At 39.5% G+C, this 15,121-nt stretch overlaps 1 protein-coding gene across 4 annotated transcripts in view; it reads right to left on the reverse strand.

Moving 5' to 3' along the window:
- Positions 1-260: 260 nt before the first annotated feature.
- GART (phosphoribosylglycinamide formyltransferase, phosphoribosylglycinamide synthetase, phosphoribosylaminoimidazole synthetase) overlaps positions 261-15,121 on the reverse strand; it is a 39,254-nt gene continuing 24,393 nt past the window's right edge. For all 4 annotated transcript variants that reach the window (XM_080560108.1, XM_080560111.1, XM_080560110.1 and 1 more), the window contains 10 exons: positions 14,797-14,906; positions 14,004-14,202; positions 10,394-10,642; positions 9,880-10,032; positions 8,614-8,817; positions 8,171-8,302; positions 7,411-7,541; positions 5,844-5,985; positions 2,821-2,936; positions 261-1,659 (listed from right to left, as the gene is read on the reverse strand). In XM_080560108.1, coding sequence (XP_080416234.1) covers positions 1,477-1,659; positions 2,821-2,936; positions 5,844-5,985; positions 7,411-7,541; positions 8,171-8,302; positions 8,614-8,817; positions 9,880-10,032; positions 10,394-10,642; positions 14,004-14,202; positions 14,797-14,906 — 1,619 coding nt within the window. In that variant the 3' untranslated portion in view covers positions 261-1,476. The remainder of the gene's footprint in view (positions 1,660-2,820; positions 2,937-5,843; positions 5,986-7,410; positions 7,542-8,170; positions 8,303-8,613; positions 8,818-9,879; positions 10,033-10,393; positions 10,643-14,003; positions 14,203-14,796; positions 14,907-15,121) is intronic.

The following is a 15,121-nucleotide window of genomic DNA, read 5'->3' on the forward strand; positions in this document are numbered from 1 at the left end:
TATTCGCTTGAGCTTTATCCTCAGCGACAGAAGATGACAGGAATACTTTGTCAGCAAGCTTCTTCATCGCAGACCATCTGGCCATGGGAACAGTAAGGTCACCACGCTCCGGAATTATAACTAACTTTTGCAGGATTGCACACGTCTGTAACCTCAGAAACTGATCTGCAGTCGTTGCACTGCAGATGTAGTTAGATTCTTTCACAAACTCCTCCTTCAGCTTATACCCTTGGAAAAGGAAATTTAGGGAAAGATTTTGATACATTTAAGTCTTTAATTTTATTAGACTTTATTTCAAATCCAAATTGAGATTACCATAAGGACATCAGTGCACGGAACAATAACCAGTTTTCTCTGTAGTAAAGGGTAGTTCTAAAATACACATAATTGGCTGCAGTCAGATACTTCTGGTTTGTATAGGACAAAAATGATTATTTTTGTAAATACATTAAAATGTTTTCACAGCTACAACACATTAAAAGAAAACCAGGTGCTTTTTCACAAGAATTCATCTATGAAAAAACCTTACTGTTTTCAGAGTTGCAACATTTCCTGGGTTTGCATCAGTATTATTCTAGGTGAAAATACTAATACCCAGAATACAGGCACTTACCTTCTTCAGAATTGAAGAATGTCTCACAAGCCAAAAAGATATTTTTGTCTTGTACTAATTCCCTTTCTGCTCATTCAGAAAAAAAAATTACCCTTTTGGTTCTGAACAAATCTCTGAGGGGAATTCATGTGTGGACTGTGTGGATTCATATGGAAATCCTTGAAGGCAAGTGGTCAGCAGAAGTTTAATTCTATAAGGATCTGACTGATCGCAGGTTCAGTATTTGAAGTTATTGGATACATCCAGAATCTAGGCCAGACAGAATCTACCAACATTGAAACAGAAACTAGATGGAAAAAAAAGTGCACTTTGTTATCTGCAGGAAGGGTAAGGCCAGTTTTTCTTGTTTTGGCTATATATTTTTATGAGTTAAGTCTTTGCCTATGGCCATCACTTCCAATTTACTATCTGCCATTACTCATCCTTACAGACACTTCACAGCACGTGACAAGAGAATCCCCTGTTACAGTCTGTATGGTCTGTTTGGAGACAAAGTGATGTTCTTAAGTCAATCTCAGATGTTTAGATGTCTCTGTAACCAAGACTTTTTTGTTGTTTTTTTTTTGTGAAGAAAGTGATTGAGAACTGAAATGTTGGCCAAGGAAGTGACCGTAAATAGGAAGCATGTAACAGAGCTGTAGCTGAAGCTACTGAGAACAGCCCCCTGTCGTAACATTCCCATTTGTGGCTTTCTCTCGATTTTACTTTGAATCCTTAGCCATTTGACTGAGCACATGAAATGGTAAATCCTTTGCTTAAAACACTTTGTGAGGTGAATACACGTTATTAGAATGTGACCTCTGTTTTGATCAGCTAATGCACCTCAGCTGTACCACCTGAGGAGCTCCGTGGACTTGCTGCTCTTACTTCCAGCAGATCTTGCCAGCATCCCCCACCTGTACAGCCCCGCTGGCGACAAGCTGCAGGGCAGCTGGGAAGGCTCGGTGCTCAGCCTCCTTCACCCTTTCGGACAGGGTCTCCACTGTGTCACCGACCTTAACGGGAACTGCCTCTTGGAAAATGATTGCTCCAGCATCAACCTCCTCCTGTAAAAGCAATAGCCAGAAAGTCTGTATGGTTGAAGGAGGAGAGAGAGGGGCATGGATGTGTAGCAATGAATGCGATCCAGATGCCTCAGGGATCTGTTTATCATCATGTCATTACAGACAACGTGAAAATAGGCTAATGTGAGGAACGCAGAGAAGATGCTGACACACAGTAGCCTGTGAGGAACTATCAGAAGCGTAGGTTTCAAAGTAAAAGAGGCGGCAAGTAATGTTTCTGCTACAGAAAACAAAAGCCATGTTAACTGAGGACATGATAGGCTAAATTGGACAAAATGATGACATTTCAATTCAGAAAAGTGAATTAGCCAGCTTTGGCACAGAGCTAGACTAGAGGACCCAGCAGATCTTTCCTTTGCATGTGAACAAGGCAGATCCCTGCTGTTTAGTTATTGTTTCTCAGGACGTTGCCACACAGAAAGCAACAGTCATGTTTTGGAGAAAGGAATGCATTTTTTCTAACTGGAAAAAACAGTTTTTCATTTTCCAAGGGAAAGCAAATGGGAAAACAGATTTCAGGAGCAGTGGAAAAGCAGAGGATAATCTGAAGAATGCAGTAGAGGAATGAAGAATAGTTACTATCACCCTGAGAATGAAAAAAGGTGGAAAAAAACCTCCCTGAACTGATAAACACGTACATCTTCCCTGTTGAGAGATCTCTGGGCTTTGGTTTTCTTAATTTTTGATTTATATAAATTGTTAAGTTTTTCTCTGTTTGCACAAACGTGGGATTACTTCTTAAAAAATCTAGACTTCTTGTGCCATTTCAAGCATTGTTTTTTTCTTGAAAGCAACAAATAAGGAAGGTTGTATGAAAAAACCTAAGAAGATGATGTTGTGTACTAATAAAGATTCTGGGATCAGTCAAGGCATTATATGAACTAGTACCCCACTGCAACTGATGGAATGGCAGCAGTGAAATACTTCATGAAGTTAACTTAGGTAAAGCTTTAACTCCTGTATTCAGTTCCAGTTCCTTCTCCAGGGACAACAAACTAAAGCACTATATTGCCTAATAACGGTATGAATGAACAAAGGAGAAAAGGTAATCAAGCGTGATGCTATAAGGGTTTTCTAAACAAGCTCTGAGATGAAAATCTTAAGACTTGTGAATTATAAAGAGTGGAGGAAGGAAGTACTTACAGCTACAAAGTGTACAGTACAGCCTGTGACTCGGACACCAGCTTCTAACACCAATTTGTGGGCATTTGCTCCCTTGAAAGAAGGCAGCAGGGATGGGTGGATGTTCAATATTTTTCCTAGAAAAGAGTAAGTGAGGTCATTGCCTTTTAGCATTCAGACTTATCAGAGTGTTCAAAGTAGCAGTAATCAACAGAGCAACAATATACATCTGTGAAAAAGATTTTTCTAAGCATTAACTGACTTTTGCATACGCTATTTTTGATGTTACTGACAGATAACCAGCTCAAAGCATGTCAGAATGCCTCGCCATTTCAATAAATCAAAGACAGCAATCAGGTACAATTAACTCCATGGCTAAAGCATATTTCTCCAGTGACTATTTAGGATTTTTTTTTTTTTTTTAAAAAAAACAAAACATTGTCCTTTCCCTTTATATCTCGTTCTTCTCTTCTTTCCTCACAAGCACAATCCTTTTTCTTATGAACTCAATACCCTCAAGAAACTTGGCGTGGTTTCAGATGATGTAACAGCCTCCTATGACAAGGCAAAAATTCTTTAGCTCGGGCTTTTCCTCCACACCTGTTTAGGTTTAATGAAAGACAACAGCTGTTCAAAGAGGAGTCCTTCGCTCTGCCCTTTGGACAAGCACCTGTCCACCACTTCTACTTTCCATGCGGAAAGTTGGCCAGGAGATCCCGAAATGGGTAATATAACCTTTAATGCTCGGCCAGGTGGGGCCGGTTAGAGCCCCGGGAAGCCTGCACCTTACATCTTCCTTAAAAGAGAGAGCCGATGCCTTAGCTCCTACCTAGCTGTACAGCAGGAGACAGTGGCTATCCATGACCTCAGGGTCTCACCGTTCGAGCAAAGCCACAGTTAAACCATCAGAACACTTTCTTTCTTCTGGCACGCTTTCCCTGCCTGCTCCTAACATGCCTGTGACAACTTGTCCTGCCAACGCTGGGCCAGAGGGAAGTCAAAAGGTGCTTAGCAGCGCTGCATCTTCTCTTAGATTCAGTACAAACCCTCGCAAGATAAAAAAGAAAATGACCATCAGCACTATTTATATCGCAGTGTGCTACGCTCACACTCTCTCTCCATGCCTCCTGCTTAGGAAGGCTGTATGTCATCAGGATTCACTGAACACCACCGAAATGCCAAGCAGTAAGGCTGAGCTGGCATATGCTGGCGGAGGCAGCAGTGTACTGAAATAGACTCATATGATTCTGTAATGTGAAGTGAAGGCCATTTCGGGCAGTGCAATACAAAACCTGCACTCCCACTGCAAGAACTCACGCAGGTTTTGACCTGCAAAACCTAGAGGCAAATTTATTGACCGATCTGGCTTTGTATCTCAAAAATATGCAGTTTTAAGCATCAGCACCTCTCTGCTCGCTGCTTGAGCAAAAAAGTACTGAGGACTGTGAGCTGCAAATAACTCTCTCCGTTTCTGTTGGAGTTTCCTCCGTTTCTCCTTTCAGAAACTGCTCTAAAGGAAAGCAGCTTTCTGTTTGTTTATTCCTTTTTATCTGCCCTTTCTGTTAGAATTCACAGCTAACATTCCAGGGCCATTAAGTAAGAAGAGGAGTTTCACAACTAACTTTATGCTCTGTGTCCTTGTAACTGCTGGAGAAAGGAAAGGCAACAGCTTCCGAGCAGCAACAAAAATCAACTGTTCCTGGACAACTTAGAGTAGCCAGTGCATAAGCACGGCAAGGTCTGAGTTTTACAGAGACTGCTCTTAACTGGCACAGACACATAAGCTGAACTGAGTGTCTGAGCTCATATCTAGGCCCTAACTGATGGATACAGTCTTGGTCAGAGCTCAGGTAGGTGTCTGTTTTCCACCTCAGTTCAGTGCTGGATATTTTAAAAAAATGAATTAACCAGTGCAGACGTCCTGTACTGAAGTGTCTTTACTTTTGCTCTCAGGCTACTCCGAAACGTAATACAAGTCCTGCACTGTGCAGGGCGATCATCAGCGCTGGAAGTGTCCTGTCGCTATACATCTCATGTAGTGAGGGATTTCTCTCTCCTAACTACAGCTGTCTACAACACAGACATTTACTGCTAGGTCTTCTGGACCCAGTAACGAAGAGAAACAAAATTCATCTGACTTATGTTAGTTGACAGCTTTAGCACAAAATGAATTGCCTCCTAGGAACGCCTCTTTTGCTCTACTGATCTTAAAGAGAGGTTTGACAAGTAGTTCAGGTGTAAAAGGTCTGTGTCATGGACACACCCAGAGCAACACAAAAGTCACCATGTGAACAATAAAAGTTGCCTGAAGAGCTGTAATGTATAGGCTGGCCAGCCCCTGTGTGGTGTGAGCAGGAACTAGTTGAAGTAACTGTGACTGAACCCGAAGTAGAGCAAAGAGTGAGAGAGGCAGCTGCCCCTGCGTGATTCAGGACTCCCTGAAAGGAACAAAGAGATAAGAAAAGGAATGTAACAGCTCGGGGAGGGAGAGCGACCACTGAGGTAGGCAGAGGTGTTATCAGCCGTTATCAAAGAACTGGCAAAATTGTAAAAGATGACCAGAATGGAGACACTGTGAACACCTCAGACAAACAAGAGCCGCCCCCAGACTCACACAGCTCCTGGGATATCTCACCTAATTGGTAAGACCTGCACGTCACTGCCTAGCTTTGCAGTTTAACCTGCAGCCAAAGATACTCATCTGTTAGAGGAAAGCTGAACACTCGCCACCCCTTACTGCTTAGGCAACAACTTGGCCAACACCTCATGTTTGCAGAGGTCTGAAGTTTTACAGCCTTACTTTACAAAGATTTTCTAATAAATCAAAGCCCACAAGGAGCTGCATTTGCACTTGGCTTCCTCAAGCGTCTGTGGAAATGACAAAGAGACTTTCTTTCAACCCTTTCCTTACCAGATGGGAAAAGTCTAGTTTCCTGCAAACACAGAATTGATACCGTCCCTTTTCTATATATTCTTTTTTTTTTCCTGAGGATAATATATAAAATTATTATTTTTAAATTCATATAGAAATACACTGTGCTTACCTTCCCATTTCTTGACAAAAGGACCTGACAGTATTCGCATAAACCCAGCAAGGCAGATCAGTTCAACTGAGAATTCTTCCAGGACTTTGTCAACTGCACTGTCAAATGCAGTGCGACTTTCATACAATTTATGGTCGATAACCTGCGACAATCCAAAAGAGGAACAAACATGGGCCCGCGGTTAGTTTAACCTAAAACCCCTCAGAACAGAATGAAATGGTGCTTTGGAGTAATAAGCAAAAAACAAGTAGATCTCCACACGTGGCTACAGTTGGGTGCACATACACAGCAAGAAGAACACTTCAAAATGCATACAGCTAACAAACAAATAACCAGTTTTTATTCCTATTAGCATGGAGCAGAAAAACAGTTTTATTTTACTAGGCCCACAGTTGTAGGCCCCAGCATTTGGACACAGTTGAACAAACTACAAATGTAGGCCATTAAGAAAATGTAAAGTCTTAGAACGATTTCAACTTAAAATGTGATTAATTTTAAGCACTTAGTTTTTAGTGTTACTTAACTTAAAACATTCATTGTCTTTTAAATAAAACTCCCTCTTAATCCCTACAAGATTTACCATGTCAACACATTCAAATATCTCAAAGTAGTTTTGAAAAAAACAGAACTGGCTAGCTGAAAACGTGGCAGGGGGCACTACGAATAGAGCCTAGATCAACACTGGGCCAAACTCTGCTACAAATTACGAGTAAGAACTGGTAAAGCGTGTACAACTCAGTGCCTCTATTCTGCCGCTCACTTTCCATCTTAACCACTTGAGACCATTGGCCCTCCAAGGTATTTTTCCCCTCATTATGTGTGTGTCCTTCACCTGCATATCACGGACATATTTGACTTGTGATCTGTTTATACTCCCAAACAGGAGACAGCAGTGCAAACAACCAGATCCTGCTACTATTCGAGTTAACAGTAAAGCGTGCCTTGGGGCCAAATCGTCCATATCACCTGTAGTTATCAGTGTAAAGTGACTGTAAAATGCTAAGTCAGAACAGTATCATTTAACATCCTTAATGCACATGGTTACAGAAAGGGCAAAGCCACGCAACAGTGGATCCAGTAACTTTAAGGGAAACACAGTGTGCTTTGAATGAACCCTGAAGAGCCTGGAGCAATGCCCAGGGAATCAGGGGAAGGTCTCACTGAGTTTGACCTCTTAATTTCTTTCAAATGAGCTACCATGCCTGTTTAGCATCTAATTCTAAATATAAGTTCAGATAAAATACCTTGTTACTTTAGTGCAAATGTACTACACTTAAATAAATGGCAAAGTTTCAACTGTAGAAGATTTGCACTGGTTTAATATAATGACCATTCCCAATACCATCAGGATTACTAGTAAATAGGAAACAGAAAAAAAGGAAGTAATTTGCTTCCCATGTTAGGTCATTTGCCCAAGGGCACAAAGTTTATGACAGAACAAAAAATAAAGCACTAAGACTTTTCTTGAAATCATCTTTTACCCCACTAAAAGTCATTACTTCACAGTACCTTTCTACTGTAGTCAGAGTTAATGAAGGTTAACTTAAAAAAGATGAGAAATACTTACCTTTGTAGGAATACCAGCTCTTTCAGCTTTCCTTAACCCTTCCACACCAGCTTTGTTAGAAACAACAAGAACTATTTGTGCGAAACTGGTGGGTTTCTTTGTGCTATTTATCAGGGCTTCCAGGTTTGTGCCTGAGTGAAAAAATAATTCATGAATATCAAACCGTTCCTGGGGAATAAATACAGTTAACAGCTAGAAGAGGTTTTAAATAAGCAGCAGTGTGGGTGAGACCCAATCCAAAAGACACTGATGTTAACAATAATCCTTTATTCGTTGACCTTACTGGGAAATGAATTTGACACCTGGAGTCTACAGGGCTTTTACTAGCAATTAAGTATGTAAACTGTAGTTTCTGGAATTGGAATGATGGTTTATTTCTTAATAAGTAAGAATGCTGGAAACCCTGGAGGTGACTATGGGGCAAGAAGACACTGATCTGATTGTAAAATAAAGCTGCTGCCCCAACAGTGCAACACACACTGGTTGTTTGAACCTAAAGACTGGCAGAAATTGGTAGATAAAATGAATACATGCAATTTATAGCCAGTTTGCAGCAGAGGGTAAAGATCATTCTATTTCTGATTGAAAATACTCCTAGGGCAAAATCTATTCTGCCTGGTACTGAGCACCAAAAGCCTGTCAGAAGCCTAGCAAAGTTGCTGTGGAGACTTGCAAGGACTTCGAGAGATTTTGATTCTGAGTTGAAGGTCCTTTTTCAATAGTCTGTTTTTACCCTGCAGTAAAGAATATAAACTCTCACCTGTTCCAGAGATAAGGACAGCAACCTTCACTTTGTTTGTTTGGATTTTGCCTTGGATATGACTGTGCACAGACAGTGACCTATTTGCTCGCAAGGCTTCAAGCAGATTGTGGACTTTAACATGGGCAGAGCCTGAACACAGAAAAAAAAAAAAGAAAAGATAAATAAAGGGAGAAGCAGAGAGGAGAAAAGTACTAGTGAAAAGAGACTAGCGGCACTGCTTTACTTCTCAATATTTATTTATAGTGCTGGTGACATCTGACATTGCTAAGCACATGTTCTGTAGACCAAGACAGAAGTCATGAGGACTGTCATTTTAATATCCCATGCACAAAAGCCATAGAGGTCCCAATTAATAGTTTTTCAGCTAAATTCCATGGAGACTCACCAGCTAAGTAATTTAGTTCTTCATTTTTTTTCAAGGAAAATAAAAATCTAGTAACCTTTTTGTAGGGAGACAACCCTCCCAATCAGCCAGGCTGCCTCGTGTTTCTGGATGTCCTTGAGGACCTGCTGAGCCATCTCCTTCTGAACGACCAAGACGGCACCGATCCCACAATTAAATGTCCGAGTCATTTCCTCCTCAGAGAGGTTCCCTTCTTTATGGAGCCAACAAAATATTTCAGGAATCTTCCAGCTAAGAGCATCTAAAGAGATTTGAAAATACAAATGAAGAGAGGAAGCCACTATCTATGCACAAAAACCTAAAATTATTTAGAGTACTGAAAGGCAAAATCTGGATGTAAAGCACAGACTAAGTCCCACAACGACATTAGCTTGAGTGAAATCAGCTTCCATGCAGGGAAATGGGATGTTTTTTCCTTCCTTATTGAACAAGGCTTGGGAATAGAAAAAAGTGTCACTCAGGGAGGAAATTAATCACATCGCTCCACTGCAAACCATTAACGAGTAATTAAAAATAGGCTCTAACGCAGTATTTGGAAAATCCTCTTCTTGAGGGTGACAACCCTGCTTCTAGAAAAACTATTGTACGAGAACAATAGCTATAAAAACTGGTGCAAGCCTCACACTTCCCTCAGATCCAAAAAGGTAAAGGTGATTTACAGCATCACAAGAAATGCTTCTGGATTAGCCATTGTAATGGAACTTCAAAAACAGTAGGTTTCTTGCTTCATGTTATATTTAGTGACAAGTGGAAGGATGATTTACGTACAGTTCTGGAGTACAGAATTCAACTGTAGTTCCCTTGTCTTCTTCTACAACCCAACTGAACACTGCATAACCTATAATAAGTCATTTACCTTTTCATACTTTGCTTCCCTGTATGAAGTGAAATACTATTTCTAGCATACCTGAAATGAGGATTAATTGAAGCTTGCTGAATAGCAGGAGATCCACCTGAGCCAGTAACCATACCTGAATGCCAATCCAAAGCTTCATGAACGTCATTTAATTATCAGTAATTTTGCAGATTATTGAAAATGGTGACAATTCACTTCGGGTTGCTTTTAAACTTGTTTTAGTTGTTAAAGTATGGATAGAGCTCTTAAGAAAGCCAATCCAGGGACGGGAATTCAGCAGACAGAAGTCCTAAGACTACAACGTGTTTTGACTGGCTTTAGCAACAAAGAGAAAGCAAACTGATTTCTAGACAGTGCAAGTCAGTTGATACAGTCCCATGTACACAGGCTTCCACATTGATCCATATTAACATGCAGATATTTCTACAGCTTTTCTTTTTATCTCACCTAAAACGACACCACAGGACTCTGGGAGAACTCTGGGGATGTTTTCCAGCAAGCCTCCTCCAGTGATGTGGGCATAGGCTTTCACATGGCCTGAGCGAAGGACAGGCAGCAAAGTCTTGCTGTAGATCTTAGTTGGGGTTAACAAGAGATCTCCTGTAGATGAAAGAAGATGAAATAAGACCAGTTACAGAGCAGAAAGAAATGTTAATCAATATGAAATTGTGGGAATCTCCAAGTAGTAATTTGCTGGATACTAGTGAGCATTATATTACAGAGAAAAACACAATGTCTACTACTTTTAGCATACAATTAGTTATTTATCTCCCACCCTTAATTTCTTTCCTGCATATGTAATTCACCAGGGAAAAAAAAAAAAAAAAGATGAGAAAATGTTTGAGAATGGAGTAATTTTTTCAGTGCTTTAGAAAAGTTATAAGTAAAGGCACAGACAAAACAATAGTGTGCATTTGCCTGTTGAGAAGTTCAAGCGAAGAAACTGCATTACAAACGGTACCTAATGTCTGATCACCAGAGGCGCCAACTGGAGAAGAGAAGTCTAATGATGACTTTTCAACAATCTTCCTTACAAGGCTGTACCCATTGCTGTGAACCCCAGAAGAAGCTACTCCAATAACCACGTCTCCATCAGCAATTCTCTCCAACTGGGGCAGCATCTGCCCTCGCTCTACTGCACCGACGGCAAAGCCTGCTAGGTCATACTCTCCAGGCGGATACATGCCTGGCATTTCAGCAGTTTCTCCTCCTGTGAGAATGAAAAAAAACGTGAAGGGGCTGTTGGAAAACACTGGGACCAGCACACATGCAGTTTTTAAAGTTTTAAACTCATAAGGCATTAATGGATGGAGTTTTTTTTAGTTAGACAAACAAACATTAAAAGTAATTAAAAACACATTTCTCACAGGCCTTCCAATTGAGCAAGCAATAGCAAATTGGGAATGAGCATTTCCTCCCTCACTGTGACAACGAGTATCACATTGCTGTGCATTCACATTTTAAAATCAAAGCACATGGTTAGTGCTTCATATCTCCAAATTCCTGCCAGGTTTAACATTCTCCCGTAAAAACTTACAAGAAACTCATTAAAGAACCTCAAAGGCGTTATATAGCTATTAGTTTCACGTGCCTCCATAAAGATTGTGTATATATTACTCTTCTGTCCCACAACCCGGGCATTATTATCAACACAGCTCTAAAGATGTAAGGATTACAGACTGTTTTGGGAGAACACCTCTAAAAGCGAGCCTTTCCTAGCTACCCATGTCGCTGAAAGAATTGTCTAGGTCATTCTACTATATCCCGATTACTACAACATCATTGTGTTTTGTCCTGAAAACCATATTTTGTCTGGCTGACCTCATTCAGGATGCAGTTTGAAAAGGTAATTTTCCAAGCTTGCATAAAAACACGTAACAATGCTCAGACAGCACTCTCTCTCTGCATGCACCAGCACTGGCTCCCTTAGTGCCCTTCAGGTATAAGTTGATGGTCTTCACTGTTCTGCTTGTCATGTCTCATTCAGTCTAACAAGATGAAATTGCTATGTTTAATACATGAAATGAGCGTTTACTGCTCACTCTGAAGTTTTTTGAACAGCCATCTTCACACTATTACCTCGTATTCCCAAGGACCTGGTGATAAGGTGAGGGGAAATGACCTCAAGTTGCACCAGGGGCGGTTTAGGTTGGGTATTAGGAGAAATTTCTTTACTGAAAGGGTTGTGTGGCTGCCCAGGGAAGTAGTTGAGTCACCATCCCTGGAGATCTTCAAGGAACGTGTAGAGATAGAACTCGGTAGCATGGTTTAGTGGTGGACTTGTCAGTGCTAGTTTAAAGGTTGCACTAGCTGATCTCAGAGGTCTTTTCCAACCGGAATGATTCTGTGATTCTATACTGGGAAGGAACTCTCCCCAGCTATCCTCAACGCCATGTCATTATTCTTTTTCAAACCTTTCCACTGGTTATGATGTCTACAAGGAGATGACTTTGACAATGATCAAGTTGCCATTATACCATGACATCCACCTAACATGTTGACAAGTACTGTCTTGTTTTTTCTATACTTCTGCTCAGTCCTTGACTGCTGCTCAGTGCTAGATTCTCTGAAACCTTTTCCAGGTTTCTACACTACACTGCTATGACCAACTTTAAAATCAAAGTACATGCTGAGAAGTGTCATTTGCTTAGATATATTTGTTTAAAAACATATTTAATAACATTTGTGCAAAACCAAGCTTTTAGATATGTCCTTCAGTACTGCACTATTTAGTGGTGTGATGAGCTTAAGGTGTTTAAGCTGAATATTCAGCTACTGCAGAAATACAAGGTAAGAATTCAGGAACATGTTATAAACAAGACTTTTATGAGGTGATACTGTACAGAGAGATCGACATGCTACGTGCATGCACACTAAAAAGAATGTGTTAAGCTGGAGCCCAAACTGAAATTTATTTTAATGATCCAGGCTACAGAAAAGCGTTTCTGCTTTGGATTCAATTACTGCATCCTCTCTGTCCCTTCTGAGAGTGCCATAAATTTTGGAAAGCAAGTAACGGCTGTTTTCTTTATGAGTTCCAACTTATTTTTATATTAGCACAAAAAGGATATTCACCAACCCAGTTACAATTTTGAGGTATTATTTTATGGTATTATTTTACAAGTGAACAGCACCCTTTGTAGTTTTAAAGTCTTCCAATTGGAAATAAAATCTTCAAATTTCAGTACGTAATTTCATTGTAAGATTTCACCTAACGTACTTATGCTGAAGCATGAATGGTTTGATTATATTTGATAAACTGAGAGAATACTAAGACAAACATAAAACTGGCAAACAGTTCATGCAGAAAAAAATATAAAACAGAACATAAATAGCCCCTTGTTCAAAGCATGTAAACTCCTTTAAAGTAAAATACTCTCATTTAGAACACACTTTTGTTGCCAACTTTTTTAAAGGAGTCAAAAAAAAAGGAAAGTTGTACTATTACCAATCATCAAGTGGTACATAAAGTAAGATAACTTTATCTGTCACTTTTATTCTCAAATCAAAAGCCTTTTTTGAAAAATCATGATAATTCTCCAAGTAGTTTTTTATAAAAAGAGAAAAGAAAACTATACAAGGAAATGTAACTTTCTGGGTTTCATTGCATTAAAATTTAACCGTGTGTTGTATTCCTTTTATAAACTAAAGGTTTATGCAAAACAATGTCTTTTTCACTGACCTACAAATATTTTTAGAGTTGAACAGTTTTAAAGTTGTATTTTTTAAGAATTGAAATCTTATATTATTTTCATGGATTACTGTATAACAGAATACACATATAATTTGTTAGTAAAATGTACTATGTGCTTTTATTGTAGGGCTGAAAAGGGAAATGCTTAAATTTGAGTCTTAACAGCTTCAAATATAAATCTTCAATAAGTCCTCAATAGACAAGTAGTTTTGTTAGTACTATAACTAACGAAACTTTTTTTTGTTTTGTTTTTCTGTCTTGTGGTTAACTTCTGTGTCCTAAGAGCTGAGCTCCAGCTGAAGCTTTTCCTACATTGATATGAGTATTTTTCTGGCTTTTGAGTTTTATGAGACTTGTGGGCATAAAATGCCTGTGAGATCTCTACCCTTCCTGACAGATTTGGTTAAAATCAGCCAAGAGGTTCAAAGGATAATGTGTACACACACAGGGACACGTGTATGCACAGCAACACACACAAATCTTGTTTCAAGGAAAACTTCAGGATTTCCTTTAGGATAAAGGATAAAAACCCCACAAACCTAGCTGGCACGTTTTCAAAATCTACTTGAAAAATACAGAGTCTTAAAAGACATGAATTGTTAGATTTTTTAGGTAGTAGTTATAGTTGCAAAGTTAAATGAAAAGATACAAATAAAAAAAAATTATATGCAACTTGCTGAGCTAATGGCAACATTTGTAAAGTACTGTCTCCTTCCAGTGGACAGAGATCATGTTCTCTGAAAGCAAGGACATGTGAACCTTTTTTTTCCACACCTCTGAGATTCTTTAATAGAGTTAGAAAACAACCACATTAAAGCAATTATAAAGAGATTGCATATGACCTTTCACACCCTTTAAAGAAAAACTGTGTTCATACCCAAAAGAGCACATCCTGCCTTTTTGCATGCTTCAGCTATTCCTGCAATGACCCCCTGAGCCACTTCAACGTCAAGTTTACCACAGGCAAAATAGTCAAGGAAGAAGAGGGGCTCTGCTCCTTGAGCCAGGATGTCATTGACACACATAGCAACCAGGTCTTGACCTATAGTGTCATGTTTCTTACACACTTGTGCAATCTGCAAAACACAGTGAGAGAACCTGTTTGTTAGCTTACAGAAACTGAAACACAAGCAGAGTCTGCAATGGAAGGGGATCAAAACCATGCTGTTCCTCTAGATGCTTTTTGAGGAGCAGCTCCAGTTATTATCCTTTCTGTGAGCCTCTCCTAAAATTTTATTTTAGGAATTGTTACTTTCTCAGTTGGCAAGTACAAAACAAACTTCACAGAAGGGGACTGAACTGGAAAGGGTTTCATTGCAGTTTGCATTTACACAATAGCAACCGTGTAATTGAATGTTTTCCCCATGAGTAACCTTTTTGAGGATGGCGATTCTACCTCAATGAAATGGTGTACTGGCTATGCACTTAATACTAAAAATGAGCTGTTTTAAGCATCTGTTCAAATAAGGCTATTTACATGCTGAAAGTTAAATGCATATTAAATTATTTTACGTGAAGGAGGGCAATTTCATTTTTCATTCCCTTTTTAGAAATACAAATAAGTATTTCTAAACATAACTCGTATTTTATGATAAAACATGGACAGTGGTGTGATTAAGCAGTTTCCCCTTTGTACTGTTTTCCTTGTTTTACATGGATTTTCACATTACCTTAAGTTTTGTGCCAACACCATCAGTTCCAGATACCAGGATAGGATCTTTGTAACCAGCTGCTTTCAAATCAAAGAGGCCAGCAAATCCTCCAAGCTCTGCATTGCAGCCTGCCAGGCAGAAGAAACAGGAGAAAATACTAAACTTTTACTTTCATGGGTTTCTCCAGGATCTCCAACACGTTAGCTAATTCTCTCTGTAATCTCTCAACATGACTGTGTTGTCACCAGGAGACTTTCCTCTGACATTTACAGCCTCTTCACAAAGACACAGAAGCTCCTAATCCTCTTAAATTTGCTTTGTTGTTGTTGTTGTTTTTCTTTTT

The sequence above is a fragment of the Anser brachyrhynchus genome (assembly GCF_964034855.1).
Source record: "Anser brachyrhynchus genome assembly, chromosome: 1".
In the NCBI taxonomy this organism is placed as follows: Eukaryota; Metazoa; Chordata; class Aves; order Anseriformes; family Anatidae; genus Anser; species Anser brachyrhynchus.